The sequence below is a fragment of the Cyphellophora attinorum genome (genome assembly GCF_001299255.1).
Source record: "Cyphellophora attinorum strain CBS 131958 chromosome Unknown Contig11, whole genome shotgun sequence".
Taxonomy (NCBI): domain Eukaryota; kingdom Fungi; phylum Ascomycota; class Eurotiomycetes; order Chaetothyriales; family Cyphellophoraceae; genus Cyphellophora; species Cyphellophora attinorum.
Window position 1 is genome coordinate 746,176 of NW_017253239.1, and position 17,160 is coordinate 763,335.

Below are 17,160 nucleotides of genomic sequence, written 5' to 3' on the forward strand. Positions count from 1 at the left end.
CTCTCGCGGGCCAAGCCATCAATGAATGATAGCCATTGCATCCAAGGAAGTCATCGCGCAACACCACTATGGATGCTGAGAAGACCGCTACGCAGAATCAAGAGGTGAAGAAGACCGTCATTCCTCCGCCCGCCGAGCCAGCGCCTACACCAGAAGACGTTCAGCCTACCGAAGAGACCAAGACTACACCGCATAAGAAGCAAGCGCGCTCTAAGAAGTCTACTCCCAAGAAAACAGCAAAGAGCAAGAAAAGTGCGAAGAAGGAAGAGTCAAGCGATTCATCCTCGTCATCTTCGTCGTCCTCCGAGTCTGAACTCTCTTCCTCAGAAGACGACAGCGGCTCATCTAGTGACGATGGCGCGACTAAGAAGAGAAAGAACAAGAAAGCCAAGTTGAAGAAAGCCAACTCCAAGGCGGCGAAAAAGGGCAGACTCGGGAAACGACGAGCTACCCGGGAGGAAGAGGAAGACTCGTCTGACGACGAGGATCCTGATGAAGACGCTACAGCAGAGCTGCAGGCCGTGATCGAGGCTCAGCGCGCCAGCCGGCTACGCAAACTCAAGCAACAGAGCATCAGCGAAGATCAGACCGAACTTGCCGAGCTTCTGGCTAGGCTGGGTGGTGGTGCTGCGTCGAGAGGTCTCCAGAATCGGACTCGCAAGCAGTCTCTGGATGCCTTGAGTACGCTCAATCGCCGCAATCTGGATATCGAAGAAATTCGCAAGGCCGCCGAGAAGCAGAAGAAGGCGAAGGCGAAGCTGGCAAAGAAGAAGCGGGCATCGAAGGTGGCCTTCAAGCGCGTCGATCAGCTATGGGATTCGTCTATCCATAATTACAAGCTGACCGAGACTGTCGAAGACAAGGATGCCGACGAATGGGACCAATACATCTTCACTGTACGGCGCAAATTCGACTGGGAGCACAAGTACCAGGAGACCGCGGTCGACATCAAGTCAAAGCCTTTGAAGGAAGCGCTTCAACACGTCATGGTCGGGGTCAAAGGTGTCAGTCTTGTTGCTGACACGCCGCATGTCGATCCCAACATGCTCTTCTTGTATCTCGAGGAAACGCGAGCATATATGAACAAGCTTTCGGAACAAGGCAAGTCCGCCAAGAAGAAGAAGGATCGGAAAGAGGCCGCTGCAAAGGCTGCGCATCTGAAGGTCCTCGTGAAGTACCTCGACAAGGACTACGCCGAGACCAAGAAGACCCTCTATCCAATGCTGGAGAACAATACGATATCATTCGATCTTCTCTGGGCTCTGTTCAAGCCGAACACCATCGCATACACCACCACCTATGGCGACAGCGAACAGCCTCGCGCTTTCAAGATTGAGTATGCCAATAAAGAGTCGCACTTCATGAAAGGTACGTGGTACAGCATTGAAGGTCGATATCTTGAATACGATGGCAAGTCCTTTGGTATGGGTAGCATGGCTGTCCAGGTTCCACAGTTTCAAGGTGTGCGTCGCATATCGATTCTGGATTGCTACCCACTGCAGTACCACAAAGAACCTGCCGCAATGCGGGAAACGCTTATCGAGCGCGGCAAGAAGTTCGTCTCTCTGGAGGGCATGCATTACAAGTTCCACAAGGGTATGGCGTACACCAAGAGAAAGCGGCAAATACTGAAGATCAACATCAATGGTCGAATCATGTGCGACCCGGCTATTCACCGACGCATCAACCCGAACTACCAGATCAGCACTGTCCGACCCAAGGAGGAAGACGAAGATATCTTCGAAATCAGCGATGATGAAGAGGAGAGCGATTGCTGTGGCAGCAGCAGTGACGATGGTGGCAACGATGGCAACACTCCCTCGTCTAGTGAAGAGGCTGGTCAACAAGAGCGTCGTCGGTACAGAGTCGTCCGAGCTCCCGACGGAACAGCCACTATTGTTGCAGTCGAGCCGGAGGACGAGGCCCAGGCTATTTCACAGGGCGACCGGATCGAGGAAGCCGAGAGCCGAGCATTCAGCGAAGAGGAGCTCTTGATCGCATCTCCTGTCGTGCTTGGGTTTGCGTTTGGCGAGAAGCTCTGGCTCGAGTTCACCGTGTCAGGCATCTCGGAGGTCGTCTACAACACAGATGCATTCGACAGTCTTGTCTTACCAGACAATCAGAAGTCTATAGTGAAAGCGCTAGTCTCAAGCCATGCTTTCCACCCGTCAAAGAGCATCGACGATATCATCTCTGGCAAAGGCCGTGGTCTTTGCTGTGTTCTGCACGGTCCGCCAGGCACCGGCAAGACCTTGACGGCTGAAGGCATCGCTGATCTGCTCAAATGTCCGCTGTACATGGTCAGTGCCGGCGATCTCGGTACTGATCCGCGCAATCTGGAGAAGGAGCTTCAGAATATTCTTGACATCGCCCATAGCTGGGGTGCCATCCTGTTGCTCGACGAGGCCGACGTCTTCCTCGAGAAACGTTCGATCCACGATATTCATCGCAACGCACTGGTCAGCATCTTCTTGCGGCTGCTGGAGTATTTCCAGGGCATACTGTTCTTGACAACAAACCGCGTCGAGACCTTCGACGAAGCATTCGTTTCCCGGATTCACCTGTCGCTCCGCTACGAGGAATTGAGCACGAAGGCTCGACATCGCGTCTGGAAGCTGTTCATCGAGAAGGTCATGAAGTCAGAAGGTACGGAAGTGGGACGGATTACAGATCAAGACTACGCCGACCTGGCGAGACGCGATGTCAATGGTAGGCAGATCAAGAATTTGGTGCGTGCTGCGCAGGCCTTGGCTGTGCATGAAGAGAAGCCTTTGGACATGAAGCACATTAGGCGTGTCATTGATGTGGCGGAGAGCTTCGAGAGGGATTTGAAGGGCGGCACGGGCTACACTGATGCGATGAGAAGTAAGTTGTCCATTATCCTTAATGCTATCAGGTCACTCACAATCCACAGGCTACACTTGATCGGTCCTTGTGCGCGCCGGATGAAGTCTCCCGACTCTTCTGGAGGCAAGTCACTCTCAAGTGCGTTTGACATTTCGCGGTCTTCGCCAGCATCCCGTGATGCTCCGGGTGGTGTCAAACTCGGTAAGCTGTCACGGCCCCAAAGGCGCCCGCGAGGTAACGCAGACACGAAAACGTGGACGAAGGAATGATGTGAACAAGGTCGAATGAATGGAACATGACGAGACGAGCACTATGACGATAGAGCGACGCATGACTTTACGTTCTATGCTTCCTGGACTTCTACCTGGAGCTAATGGCTATTGGTGGTCACATGGCAGCACGGTCAGCGTGTAGGCTGCCTCAGGAAGACGAAATGTAGAACTCTTCTCCGTCTTTCTATGCCATTCGAGAAGTAGGAACAACGATGTCCTATTTCTCACGGTCTCTGCGAGGCGTTGTTTGGTCGTATCTTCGTCACTTGCATGACCATGTCTGCCTGCGCTGCTCTCAGGTCAGTTGTACAAGGTGAGGTCGTAGGCTAACGATCTTGGGACTAGTGCCTGAGTCGCCTGGCTGAATTCTCGTGTGATATCACCAACTCAAACCCTGAGCATCAGCAGCCATACATCAACGATGCAACTTCCTGTGCTTGGTAGCAGCGCAATATGTACGACTGCTACGCGTCCTTGGACCTTTACTACTACCGATCCCTACGCTCAGAATTTCTTGAACCGTGTTGATCTGGAGTTCCAATACCGGCCGAATGCTGTTCACGATGAGTGTGATTTACTTGCTGCGCTACAAGCGGCGCCCTCTGATTTCATCATGCATCGTCTCCGATGTGGACTGTTTTGTCACACTTGGACGAATGGTCATGCACAAGGATCTCTTTGCGTCTAGACCTCAGGTTGACTACGATTCTAGCTCCTACCTGCCGAGCTAAGCATGTCCGTGCACATCGTGTACAAGTGACATGCAAATAGGCCGTGCACTAAGAAAGGGTCGGAAGTTAGGTACAGTAGCAACTTGCAAGGGGTAAGGGATGTGGCAAGCCAGTGAATTTGGGTTACCCGAGACGCGATAGCCGACAGCCGAATCAGGAATTCCCACTGGAACTATCGGCAGTGTGTTCTTGACGGGGCGATTGACTTGCGGAGCGGCGGAGCCCACCAGAGGTGAGTATCACGGGGCATCACCGCCCAGTACTGCAGTCGCGTAGTCGATCCAATGTCGCAAGGACAGAGGAACACCTGAGACTCGAAGAGCTGTAATGCTTCTGGGGTTTGTTGCAATGTATCTCCTTTTCACGATATTCACGGCATCTACTGTGCAGTGAGATACCATGTCTTGAGCTCAACGTGTCTAAAAGTCTCCATCGACGTGCCAGCATGGCTGGAGGCAGTACTCTGGCTCCAAGGCCGTCATTGATCAGGGGTCCTTCAACACCGCCAGTGCTGGAGACCACATTCAACATCGCCCTTGAAGAACGATGCTCTGAATTCCCCGAAAATATCATCGCCTACTCACCTCAGCAGAAGACGCAAATCACCTACGCTTCTCTTCAGACACAATCTCGCAGAGTTGCGGCTGGACTCCGGGCCTTGGGAGTCGGAAGTGGAGATCGAGTTGCCATTCTACTAGGTAACAGGATAGAGTACCTCGAGGTGAGATACCGAACATGACCGCACGATGAGCAGACTTGGACTGATTGCTCATTGTCAAAAAGATCTTTCTAGCTTGCGGCAAGTTGGGGGCATACGCGACCCTGCTCAACTATGCATATTCAGCGGCGGAATTGCACAGCACAATCGCTGCTACGACGCCGAAAGTGCTTATAACTACATTAACGACGTCTCGCTACGACTATACCACAACGTTGAACGAGCTCTCGTCTCAGTTGTCATGTATAGAAAGCATCGTCATACTGCCGGATATATCAGGCGAAGCTGACCACCAGGAACGAAACCACGGCTTCCTCACTTACTGTGGACTTTGTGACCTTGGTTCATCGTCCACTTGGGATTTGGTACAGGCTGAGAACGCCGTGAAGCCAGAGGACATCATCAATCTACAATTCACCTCAGGAAGCACGGGCCGACCGAAAGCTGCTGCTCTTACACATCGAGGGATTCTCAACAGTGCACGTTACATAGGCCGGCAGATGAAGATTCACCCCAGCGACAGGATTTTGGTGCCCGTACCTTTGTTCCATGCATTTGGCTTGATTATTGGTAAAGCCACTCCCTCCCCGGGCCTGACACCTGCATTGACGATCGTGTAGGGATGTGCGCGGCAATGATGGCAGGCGCGAGTATCGTGCTTCCATCTGAGTACTTTGACGCAGGAGCAACACTCTCATCGATACAAGAATTTCGATGCACTGGAATATATGGCGTCACAACTATGTTCGTTGATGAGCTTTCGCATCCATGTTTCGGAGCCTTCCGGTTGTCATCTTTACGGTACGTTTAGTGCCATCAATACCCGCTTTGGATTCGATACTGGCTGACATGGTGTTCCCCAGCTTTGGCGTCATGGCAGGGTCAGCGATGCCGGAAGAGCTGCTTCGAAGAGTCACCAAGGCCTTTCCTCTTCCCATCATTTATACCAATTGGGGCATGACTGAGCTCTCCTCAATAGCTACTATGACTGATGGCTCGGACACAATCGAGAAAAATCTGAAAACCGCGGGCAAGCTCTTGCCAAACCTGGTAGCCAAGATTATTGACCTGAGACTGGACGCACAGTCCCTTGGGGCTGTAGGGGCGAGATAGTGGTCAGCGGCTTCGCTGTTATGCACTCTTACTTCAATGACCAAGCTCAGACTATGAAGGCCATCAAGGCGCACCCAGAGGACACCTTGCCCGGTCATGCGGGCCCTGACGAGTTGGGGAAATCTAGAAGGTGGATGCATACAGGAGATGAAGGATACTTAGACGAAGACGGCTACTTGGTCATCACAGGTCGCATCAAAGATCTCATCATCCGCGGCGGCGAGAACATTTCACCTGCAGAGATTGAAGCCAGACTCTATGAGCACCCTGCCGTGAAACAGGTTGCAGTCTTTGGTGTGCCAAGCAAGCGTTATGGGGAGGAAGTTGCCGCCATGCTCGAGATTCAGAGTTATCGCAGCGTCCCTCCGCCAATTGCCGAGATGAAATCATGGGTACGCCAGACGTTGGCTCGCTATAAGGTACCGGTCCATGTGTGGTGGCTGGGAGATGCCACTTTGGGCATCCCGTTGGAGTGGCCGAAAACGGCGAATGGCAAATTGAGGAAAGTCGACCTGCGCAACATTGGTAAAGGTGAGTGGCTCTGCTACTTAAATGACAGGCGTGCGCAATCGAAGGCTAAGACAGTATTAGAAATCCTATCGCGAGCGAACGATAGCTCTGCTGCAGGACACCTGCGATCCAACCTCTAATCACATGGTTGAGACTGTCGTCTGAACAGAAAGAAAACGGTACCTCAGTCCTGGCTGCTCGTGAGGTCTATGAGGTCAACGATGGAGATATTAGACAGCGAGACGAAAGCCGCGCGGTAGAAGGATAACGTATACGCCGATACTTCTGTCTTTTGACTGCCTCATAATCAAAGGACGCTATTGGCACTGAATAGTCGTAATGCCTACGCTCTCCTAGCCGTGGCTTCTCGCTGTCAAGTCTACAGTAATATTCCTTTGTTCTCAGCTTGACACTGTCTCAGAAGAAGCATCACTGCTATTATTGCCGCTACATCTGCTTGCTGTGGCTTCGTCGTCATCACCACTCATAGTTGAAAAAGACATTGCATGCTTTCTATACCTGCGTAAAAGGATCATCGAAATACCATACCGGATCGCCATCTGGGCTAATCTCGCAGTCGGTATACCCATTGCCCATGAACTGGTAGGTGTTTCCCGTCCGATAGCTAATATCAAAATCCTCATAACGAACATTCTTCAACAGCTCAAAGAAGTGTAGCCTACTGCCAGGGTAGATTGCAGTCACAGGTCCATGAATCTTGCCGTTCTTGAACCATGACCGACAGGCTGAGCAAAGAAATCGTCAGTAGATGGCCAAGAGTTCGAAGAGGCTACTTACGTGAAGACCATACCAGTCGCTTCATTAATTCGTGGGTGTGGTCGTACAAATCCCTTATGCATTTTTCTTTTGGCTCAAATGCCTTGATGTTCTCAGTTTGTACCTTTTCGATGATCTGAAACGCGTATCTGGTGTACCACTCCAGGATAGGTAGAATCGAGCTGTGACTTGCTGGGCCATTTGGTCCGATGAATACTGTGACGAGGTAAGCTGGTAATCCCTTCCCCAGTGGGTCCACGAGCTTACAGAAGAAGTTTGGGAAGTTCCTCGCCATGATTCCCAGATACCCAACTGGGAAGTCACCGAATTGATCCTGAATGTTCGCGCCGTGCCGACCGACAACCTTGAAATGCGGCGTAAATGAGGTGTCAAAGCCAGTGGCACATACAACAACATCAACTTCATGCTCGACTCCTGTGTCGTCCACCACCCCTGTGGTCGTTAGACGCACAACAGACGCATGAATTGGTTGCACATTTTCCTTCCGCAAGGACTGTAGATATCCGCTGCCTGGGGTCATCCTTCGACAACCCAATGCAAAGTCGGGCACCATTTGTTGCGTCAGAACTGGGTCGTGACCTAGTTGCTCGGTCATGATATCGGTCACCAGCTGAGAGAAGCCTTCTGATCCTGGCCAAGACTATGCATAAGCGTGAATCGTTTGTTAAGCTCTCCTTCAATGTCCCGACAGTATTTCGTGTAGTCGCCCTGCTTGTCCTGAAAGTGGTTGATTTGGTCTTCTGAGTACTTGAAGTTGGTGCCACCCGGTCCTGCATATTTCGCACCAAAGCCAGTGGTCACCCAAACAGGAGACCGTAAGAAGGGTATAAGTTTCTTTACCTTCGGCTGGATACTTGGTATGATTTGGACTGCAGAAGACCCACCCCCGATCACTGCTACCCGTTTGTTGGTGAGATCATAGGAATCGTCCCATTTAGCACTATGCATCAATTTGCCCTGGAAGATCTCAAGTCCTGGGATAGCTGGATACTTCCAAGAGTTCAAGACTCCAGAGCCGCTTATCAGGATGTCACAGGTATCACTGAAGACCTTGCCGTCTGGTCCGAGTACCGAAAGGGTCCATTTACCTGATTCCTCGTCCCAAGTCGCAGAATCAACGCTCGTCTTGAACTGAACGTACTTCTCTAGGTTGTAGGTCGTAGAGACGTCTTTGAAGTACTGCCAAATTTCCGGAGAAGAGGAGTAAAAGTGAGACCATTTTGGATTTCTGTGCCACGTGAATTGGTATGAATGTGAAGCTGTTCGACTGTTAGCGCCCTCTTCAGAGTTGTGTTTTGATCGAACTGTGTCAAGTATTTTATTATACATTGATGCGAGGACACTTACGAATGTCACAAGTGCAGCCAGGATATCGGTTCTCAAGCCAGGTTCCGCCTACATCATGATTCTTCTCGTATATCTGGAGGTCGACATTCTTTAATATCCTCTCAGCCTTGTATGCAATCTGAAGCCCCGTGGCACCAGCCCCAACGCATACTATCCTTAGATGCCGTTTGGTATAGAGAGGGTGCTCAGTGACTCGATAGCCGTTGAAGTCTTGGTTGTACCAGGTGTTGGGGTGCACGAAGTCCTCTCCAGGTATAGCATTTGAATCCGGGGTACTGGAGATCGTCATTATACGATTTTGAGCCATCGTGTTGGTCGCAAACGTCGAAGCCGACTATATTGTGCAGATGTTATAGCCACCAGTGTTTGCAGGTACTGTATCAGGTCTCTACTGGCCTTTAAATGCCAGCGTGTCTCCGATGCGGCTTGCTCCGAGTACAGAGTGATGATACAGCGGCACAAGTCGCACGAGGAGACATGAAGGTCGATCTTGCCAACCGTTCCCGGTACTTAGATACGCGATTGACGAGACGCGAACAAGCATTTTCATCCCCACATGGGGTTCAGGCTCGAGGATTGGTGCCCGCGATCATCGTTCTGCCCCGTATTTCGCTCGGCTGTCGGCTCGCATGCTTGTCGAGCGATCGACAACTACGAGACGATTGACGAGATGCGGAGCAATTCGGAGAACTGGACAAACCTCAGAGGTCAACCTTCTGGCATCGCCTGGTTCGGTGTCACTTTCACTTTGGAGCCAGGAAGGCGCTGGACCGCGACCGCGACGGTAAATTCCCACGTCAGCACGACTTGCCGAGTCCGTTTGACTGACAGCGAGCACCGCCAACGGATGAATATGCTAGAGAATTCTTGTCGTTTCTGAGCTCTTGTATACATAGCGCCGACGTCTACTTCGCTATATCTCCGTCTTAGCGGGTCTATCGGCTTCGTCGTCACGGACGTTCAGTCCGCCATGTCTTCGTCTGTAGTATGCCGCAAAGCGTTTGAAGAACCTGCTGGAACGAACCTGGCCGGGATACCGACAACGAATTTAGAACTTGACTCACCTTTAATGACTTACGGCGCACCATACGACGAGCTGTGTGCGAAGCATATACAGAACACTTTCCATGCGTCGAGAGTATACATCATCGCATCCGGAACATTGTCCCACCAGACCGATGGCGTGGAGCGACTGATCTCCAGCATCGGTAGAGATAGAGTCGTCGGCGTTAAGAAAGGAATGGCACAACACACACCATGGACCGACATTATTGAGATTACGAATGAATGTAGGGAACTGCACGTGGACTGCATAGTCACCTTGGGTGCTGGCAGCCTGACCGATGGAGGGAAGATCATTGTTCTTGTAAGTGATATCACAAGGTTGGCCAGATCTTGTGGACACTGCTGATGGAACCTTCACCCGCAGGCTTTGGCCAACGATATCACAACCACAGAGCAGCTTGCTCGATATTCGATCGAAAGCACTTCCGTCCCGGCGAATGTGAAGCGTCCAGTGGTGCCGCTGATCACAATCCCAACCAGTCTATCTGGTGGAGAGGTATGCTTCCTCTGTCTTGTCCCGAGGGCTGTAGATACTTGCAGCTACTGACCAGCTCCAGTATTTCAGCCTCGCCGGAGGAACTGATCCCGTGACTCATCATAAGCAGGGGTTTCTGTATTCCGGCATGGGCTCAAAATTAGTGATACTGGATGCGGAATTATGCACTACGACGCCACCTTATTACTGGTACAGCACGGGGTTCAGGAGCTTAGATCATTGCGTCGAAGCTCTTTGTTGTCTCACCGGCACAGCTAAGAGTGACGAAAAGGCTTCACGAGGCTGAGATTACTGGTTCCCAACCTGCTCAAAAGTCATGCAAACCCACGTGATCTGGAAGCGCGCCACCAATGCCAGATGGCAGTCGTCATGGCAATGGACAACATCCGCGCTGGCATTCCTATGGGCGGGAGCCATGCTATTGGCCATCAGCTTGGCCCGCTTGGGGTTCCGCATGGGGTCACGAGCTGCATCATGTGCCCGGCTGTCATGGACTACAACATCAAGCACGGCGCCCACAACTCTGAGATCCTGAGAAGGCAGGAGATGGTGAGGAGCATATTGTGGTCAGAGCCTGAAGTGATTCAAATGCTGGAGCTGCGTCATTGAATGAGACCTCATCTTTAGGCCAATGTTTGGACGCCATAATCCGTGCACTAGGATTACCCAGGACTTTGAATGAAGTTGGCATAACGGCCGCGGACATCCCAGGGCTGGCTAGACGCGCATTGGATGACTTCTGGTCGCCTACAAACCCAGTCCCGCTCTTGGAGGCAGATCAAGTCTCCGAAATCATTGCAGTCGTGCAGTGAAATGGAAGTCGACAATGCTTAAGTCGAAATCCTGCTTCAAATGATCGAGAAGTAGCAACCGAACAGCGTAATGGACAGGTCCCTATCATCTATCCGAGTCCGTTGCTTGTCCTGCTCCTGAGTTAAATGAGTGAGGAGCACAGCGGCCCGCTTCGCGTTCCGTGTCGCGCCTAGGCTCAGCCGGAACGGAGGCAGTGTATCGGTGTCGCTTTCGTCATCGTTGACGATTGGTTTGGCCTCACCTAACGCCTCGATTTGAGCAATCGCCCAGCTTCGCTGCGTTATGTCCGCGCATTCACAACCAAACATGAAAAGCGGCCAGAGCAGAGATGGATGTACGATTTTGTGCATCGCGCCTGGGACTTTCTCTCCATAGGCACCACGCATATTCTTCCAGACCTCCGACAATGCCTGCCGCGTCAAATCGGAGTGTGGCAAGTTCCACCAGCTTACGCGATGCAAGTACACGAAAAGAATCCAGAAGCTTGCCTTGTAGACGCTGAAAATCTCTTCTAGCCTGATAGCAAGATCCTCGCTTACGACTTGCTTCAACTGTGCAGCAGGAAGTGAAACCACTGCCGGCCTGAAACTCCAGAGGTCGTGGAGTTCGAGCTCCAGCTGCTTGCATGCATTAATGACTTCATATTCATCGTCACTGGTAAATCTATTTCGATGATGCTTGTCGTGTGTGCTGATTCGACGGCAGTACGATTGTGAGGTCAGATGCCACTGCAAGGCAGGCTGGAGTATCGTGTGCAGCAAGGCTTGTTTGACATGACCAATAGATTTGAAAGGGGTGCTAGTGTTCAGCAGTGGCCGCCGACGCTCTTCAGGAGATGCACCACTTGCCGAGCTGGAGTATGCAGGTGATCTACCAAACTCCTTTGCGGCTCTGTCTTGGGAGTCGATGGCCACTTCATCGCCACAAGATCCGGATGAGGTAATCTGGGTGGGATAATGGCTCACTATCTCGAGTGCTTCCGAGGAGAGCAAATGGTGACCACCAAGATGTGTTGCTTTGCTGTCGAGAGTGTTCAGCCAGGATAGCAGCTCCTGAGAACTTCTGCTCCAGTTGACGTGACCCGTTATGATCGAGTCGGCTAAGTCACGTGGAAAGCGACTCACGCCAGCGTCCTGGTCCCTTATCACTTCTAGCCAGGCTAAAAGGAATATAGCTACCAGTAGATGCTCGAGCGACTTCGCCTTGAATTCCATCGATTTTGCAAGCTTTGTTCTGATCTCGTGACATGCTGCACGATGACGATCCTCAACGCGACGCAGACTGTCTGTGCGGTGATGGCCTTCTTGGTTACTCGTAGCGTCCGTAGACAGTAATTCTGCAACGCAGAGCAGAGCGTTCTCTACTGCACGACTTTCCCCGCTGCACCTGCACAGGTACTGCTGTAGCCTGCGCCACTTCTTGGAGCCTCCAATGAGGATGGCAGCTGGCGGCTGCGCGATTCTGCGAAACTGGTCAAGTAGAAATGCGTTGGGTCCCGCTTGCTCGAGTATACTATCCCATGACGGTGATGACGCCTCGAGGTCATGCGAGTCGCACGTTTGATAGGCAACGTTGGACTGACCGGCTTGTTGCACATCTCTGACAGGTGCATTCGTCGTGCAAGACGGTGGCGTATCACTTACTCCAGGACGAGTTATGTTTGTCTTTCCGGTGTCTGCTAAGCTGTATCCTCCATCGAACGTGGAATCCACCAAGGTTCCCAACTCTTCGTCTTCCGGGAAAAAGCTCGCAGCTTGACCAGCCCATGATGTTGACAAGTTTTCGGTCAAGTCAGCGAAGCTGTAGAGTCGGTCGTTGGCCCACAGTCCCATATTTGACTGGACGCTGAGAGCAGCTGTGCCAAAGTTGCCACCCAAGGGGTTCGAGAGGAACAATGGGACACCGTCAGCGAGAGAACATGCTTGTCCCTCGGCCGTGCCTGCATGTGCAGCAACCCCAGCCACTTTCTGATGATCGACTGGACCGCTACAAGAGGCATGTTTCCTTTGGGTTGGAGCATTGTATTGGCAGCGCAGCTGGAGCCTCACGCAATGACTGCATGAAGGATGGATCTCATCGCAGCGGACGCGACGTTGTTTACATGGCAGGCAGCCCGACCTCGATCGAGGTCCTGACCGTCCAAGCCCGGTCTGACGGATTCTAGTGGTCCTCTCGCCGGCAACGGTCGTCGCGCCCACAGCAGCAGGATCTGATGTATACATTGATATCACAAGTTCTTTCAATCGTTGACAGGTATCTCTGCCTCGCTCAATGCTTGGTGAGCTGGTGCAAGCTATACAGCATCGGTCAGTCTCGTGGAAGCTGACACAAGGGGAGGTTTCCGAGTCCAGGCCATAGAGAGCACGTGCCTTCGAGAGTTCACGGTGGCACGATGGGAGGTTCTGGTCACAGGAATAGGATAGGCCCTGAGCAGCTCTCCCCACGGGGCGAATAGCGGGGAAACCCCTGCCCGGGTGCATGCCTTCAACGATGAAACTGGCGAACGTGACCGCGGGAAATCCCCACGTTCGTGCGAACGTGTGCTACAAATTCCAATTGGTCGTCGGATGTGCTCGCGTCTCGGCTGCGTCGAGTAAGGTAGAATTTAACTTCTTCCTGTAGCCCACTTCAGCCGACGTACGCGAAGCGACCGCAGGAGGGCAACTTTGTCTGGTCCTCGCGTACGCGCTCATGGTCGAAGCAATGGCACCCGTTGCCATGGACTCTGGCTACCCCAGGATTCGCAATGCGCAGAACTAAGACATTTAAGACCATAGGTATGGCACCAGAGATTCACTTTCCTCTGACGACTCCGAATTATCTTCCTGGCTTCCAGGGCTGTCCGCGTTGAAACACTTGCGACGCGAATAAAATTTAGTCTGCTACGTTCGACTGCTAACATGGATGCCAGCAAAGCACCCCATGTCGACAGGCGACAATTTCAGTGGTACAATGTCGCCGTTATCCTCTACATGGGGATCGGATCACTTGCTATGGGCTACAGTGCCAGCATCATTGGCACAACACTAGGTAAAGCACAACGATCGAGATCACAGTGCCTTACACCTTCAATTGCTTACATCTGCATAGCTCAAACATCATTCCTTCTGAAGTTCCAACTCACGACCCGTTCAGATGCGACGACCCTCATCTCTTTGATGAACAGCTTGTTCCAAGCTGGTGCATTTTTTGGATCCATCTTAATCAACGTTATCGGCGATCACTATGGCCGTAAATGGACCATCGCGGTTGCCAATGTGCTTCTTGTGCTATCCGGAGCGCTTATGGCGGGCTCGGTCAATATTGCAATGTTCCTGATCTTCAGGTTTGTGGCTGGAATGGGATCCTGGATGCTCCTGGGCGGTATCCCACTTTGGATGACCGAGGTTGCTCCTCCTAAGAACCGTGGTGCCCTGGTCAACATTCACGGCGCATGTCTATTGCTGGGGTATACGTGGGCGAGCTGGATGGTAGGTCTTCTCGGCCCATGTCCACAATCGTGAGATTTGCTGACTCCTTACAGGGAGTGGCATTTTACGGGCTTCAAACGGTAAGCACATGTCCCTGTCCATCATCGGGTGTATGGGCCTCCAGGCTGACTCAGAGATAAGGTAAATGCCTGGAGAGGCCCAATCGCATTGCAAATTGTTCCTGCAATTGTCGTGCTCGCGGGAATGCCATGGTTCCAGAATCGCCAAGATTTTTGGTCCAGTCTGGGAGACACGAAGAAGCACGCAAGACGCTTGCCAAGCTTCATCATCCAGATGAAGCAGAAGTTGAGTTCTCGCAAATCGAAACTCAACTGAGTGTCGACAAGCAGTTGCCATCGAGCTGGGGTTCCCTCATGACCAAGCGGTCTTACCGCAAGCGTGCACTCTTCTCCATTGGACTCGCAATTGGTATCCAAATGACTGGTGTGCTTGTGTTCAATAGTGAGTACCTTTGCTCGAATTGTCGAGCACAACGGGACTGACGCGAGATAGACTACGGTTCCATCATCTATGAGGGCCTTGGCATCAAAGGCTTGAACATCCTCTTGTATCAAGCTGGTTTCAACACCCTCGCTTTCGGATGCGGCATCATTGGCATCTTCTTGATTGACCTGCTTCCAAGAAACAAACTGGTGGCGCTAGGCACCTTTCTCGTGACCTCCTGTCTTGTGGTGGAAGCTGCACTGGTCCACAACTTTCCTGTCGGCCCAGGTCAGAACGATACTGCCCTAAGAGCAGCAGTTGCAATGATGTTTTGCTACATGGTACGAGAAGCAATCCTCCACTGACTGAATTAGCATGCTGAAGACTATGATGCAGGCTTTCTCTCAACTCTGTCTAGACGAGGTCCAATGGGTGTACTATCCAGAGATGTTCCCAAACCATCTCCGGGGTAAAGGAGTATGCCTTGGGCTAGCTACTATCGCTTTGGTCAACATCATGTGGTTGCAGGTCGCACCACTGGCCTTCAAGTAAGTGGCAAAAGATTCTTCCCCGTATCGTTTCTAACGGGCGTCCGCAGGACAATTGGCTGGAAGTTCTATTTATGTTTCATCATTCCTGCGTATCTGTTCGCTATCATTGCCTTCTTTTTCTTTCCCAATACCAGAGGAAAACCTTTGGAGGAAATAGCAGCAATGTTTGGAGATGAGACCGAGGTCTACAATGGGCCTTTACAGATTGCAGAGAGGCCCGATCATCATGATCCTGCCACCGGAAAAGATGTCGAGGTATCTCATGAGAAAATTGAGCATGCAGGATGACAACGGGAAGAAGCGCTCACAGAACAAGGGCGCGACGGCAGGAAGATGTAGAGGGACAATATGAAGCCACCAACCACCAGACACTCAATGACTAGCTTTCAGCGGCCCACAACGCCAACTCAATACCCAATCTCGCCGGCTGGTCATACATGATCAAATGCCCAGCTTCCTCAATCACCCTTACACATCCCTCATCTTCCCCCAACGCGTCGGCCAATCTCCCTGCCGTCTCAGCAGGAAGCCACCGATCTTCACCTCCCCATATGATCCGCACTCGCATCTTCCCCGCCACCTCCGCATACCTGCTTTCAACAGCGCTAACATCCCTCCTCGCCGCACCCACAGTCTGCCTCACAAAGCCCTTCCTCCCCTCAATCCCCCTCTTTGTCCACGGCTCTTTCAACTGCGCCATCACACCCGCATCCAACTCCCTATACGCCGCGTCCCGAATATACCCCTCCACCAACCCCTCCCACAACCTCCCGTTCGCATCACTCCACCGCTCGTCCTCGAATACCCCTCGGTTCTCACTCACCAACTCGAAGAAAGGCTTCTTCCTCCCGTCGGGACTGGGGATGGCGACCACATCGATCAGGCATAGTTTGGAGTACTGCAGATCGTGGAGGAGGTGGCCACGGAGGGCCATCAGGCCGCCGTGGTCGTGCGCTACTACGCTCGGGTTTCGGCCGTTCCACCCCTCTGATTTATTCCGCTCCCAGTATTTATACAGCGCAGCATAGACCTCGCTCTGCCGTGCCAAATCAGCATCCAACTCCTCCGCTTCCGAGATGGCTACGCCAGGGAGAGGTCGACCAAGGGGCGAAGAGCCAAAACCAGGGTTGTCGAAGAGGTAGACGTGATGAGAGTGGGCCAGCGAAAGGGCGAACTGGTGCCAGACGATCGATGACCACGGGGTGCCGTGGATGAAGATTAGTGGTGGGGAGGATGGACTGCCGAGTGATGTCCATTTGATATCGTAAGAGTGTGTCGCGGATTCGTAGCTGAAACTACGGTCAAGGCTTATGGATGTGGTGGACATGATCGTGTGCGACCGTGCCGCTCAGTGACTCGTGCGTAGGGAGATGCAAAGATTGATGGGTTTCCAGGAACTGCTTGTGTTCTGGTGGTGGGACGATGTAGAGGACGTTCACGGTGCGGCGAGAATGTCGAAAGAGCGGGTACTTGCCTTCTCATATATCTAACGGCCTACCTGAATGTCGAGCTCGTCCGCGTATCGTCATGGGCGTGCTTTCAGCAAAGCTATACGACCATCTCGGGCACATACTTCTTGGCATCTTTTCGCTCAAGTCACGCCAAAGCTAAAGAAGATAACAGTTGCGGCAGGTCGTGTTACCTCATCAGGGTCTTCACTAGTAGCATCGCGTATAGGTCTTGGCAGATCGATTCACGGACATTTCTTCCGTTCACATCGACCTTACTTAGATGTTTCGAGGGACGACCGTGGTGGCCAATTGACATCCGAGAAGTTCGATCTAGGATGTCTATCTAGTATCGGCGCACTCAGCTGGCATGATCATGTTACTCTGTGGAAGGAAAGGTGTAATCAAACGGGACGTCCAGGGTTGTGAGGTAGCTATGAAGTGTCCCGCAACATGCTTGACAAGGGAGATCTTAATTGGAAGACGCTATCTAAATCACACCGCCAAATGAGGTCAATAGCTCAAGCACCCAGGCCC

General features: G+C 52.1%; 7 protein-coding genes across 7 annotated transcripts; 4 read left to right on the forward strand and 3 right to left on the reverse strand.

Annotated features, from left to right (window-relative positions):
• Positions 1 to 68: 68 nt before the first annotated feature.
• AB675_10819 (ATPase family AAA domain-containing protein 3) lies at positions 69 to 2,925 on the forward strand (the record flags this gene model as incomplete). The annotated part of the gene is made up of 2 exons (XM_018139615.1): positions 69 to 2,865; positions 2,915 to 2,925. 2 exons carry the CDS (start codon positions 69 to 71, stop codon positions 2,923 to 2,925), a joined length of 2,808 nt encoding a protein of 935 aa, XP_018000823.1.
• Positions 2,926 to 4,295: 1,370 nt separating this feature from the next.
• Positions 4,296 to 6,331, forward strand: AB675_10820 (putative acyl-CoA synthetase YngI; the record flags this gene model as incomplete). Its single annotated transcript, XM_018139617.1, has 6 exons — positions 4,296 to 4,571; positions 4,634 to 5,138; positions 5,189 to 5,369; positions 5,432 to 5,666; positions 5,732 to 6,212; positions 6,273 to 6,331. 6 exons carry the CDS (start codon positions 4,296 to 4,298, stop codon positions 6,329 to 6,331), a joined length of 1,737 nt encoding a protein of 578 aa, XP_018000906.1.
• Positions 6,332 to 6,704: 373 nt separating this feature from the next.
• Positions 6,705 to 8,643, reverse strand: AB675_10821 (putative sterigmatocystin biosynthesis monooxygenase stcW; the record flags this gene model as incomplete). Its single annotated transcript, XM_018139618.1, has 5 exons — positions 6,705 to 6,937; positions 6,990 to 7,184; positions 7,236 to 7,421; positions 7,679 to 8,248; positions 8,337 to 8,643. 5 exons carry the CDS (start codon positions 8,641 to 8,643, stop codon positions 6,705 to 6,707), a joined length of 1,491 nt encoding a protein of 496 aa, XP_018000759.1.
• Positions 8,644 to 9,306: 663 nt separating this feature from the next.
• On the forward strand, positions 9,307 to 10,183 carry AB675_10822 (uncharacterized protein; the record flags this gene model as incomplete). The annotated part of the gene is made up of 3 exons (XM_018139619.1): positions 9,307 to 9,702; positions 9,766 to 9,897; positions 9,959 to 10,183. The coding sequence occupies 3 exons, from the start codon at positions 9,307 to 9,309 to the stop codon at positions 10,181 to 10,183; spliced, it is 753 nt and encodes a 250-aa protein (XP_018000812.1).
• A 562-nt stretch (positions 10,184 to 10,745) lies between these two features.
• AB675_10823 (uncharacterized protein) lies at positions 10,746 to 12,542 on the reverse strand (the record flags this gene model as incomplete). The annotated part of the gene is made up of 1 exon (XM_018139620.1): positions 10,746 to 12,542. One exon carries the CDS (start codon positions 12,540 to 12,542, stop codon positions 10,746 to 10,748), a length of 1,797 nt encoding a protein of 598 aa, XP_018000672.1.
• Positions 12,543 to 13,610: 1,068 nt separating this feature from the next.
• On the forward strand, positions 13,611 to 15,463 carry AB675_10824 (Sugar transporter STL1; the record flags this gene model as incomplete). Its single annotated transcript, XM_018139621.1, has 7 exons — positions 13,611 to 13,740; positions 13,801 to 14,180; positions 14,234 to 14,260; positions 14,423 to 14,642; positions 14,694 to 14,965; positions 15,021 to 15,172; positions 15,223 to 15,463. 7 exons carry the CDS (start codon positions 13,611 to 13,613, stop codon positions 15,461 to 15,463), a joined length of 1,422 nt encoding a protein of 473 aa, XP_018000767.1.
• A 91-nt stretch (positions 15,464 to 15,554) lies between these two features.
• On the reverse strand, positions 15,555 to 16,502 carry AB675_10825 (uncharacterized protein; the record flags this gene model as incomplete). The annotated part of the gene is made up of 1 exon (XM_018139622.1): positions 15,555 to 16,502. The coding sequence occupies one exon, from the start codon at positions 16,500 to 16,502 to the stop codon at positions 15,555 to 15,557; it is 948 nt and encodes a 315-aa protein (XP_018000628.1).
• Positions 16,503 to 17,160: the final 658 nt, after the last annotated feature.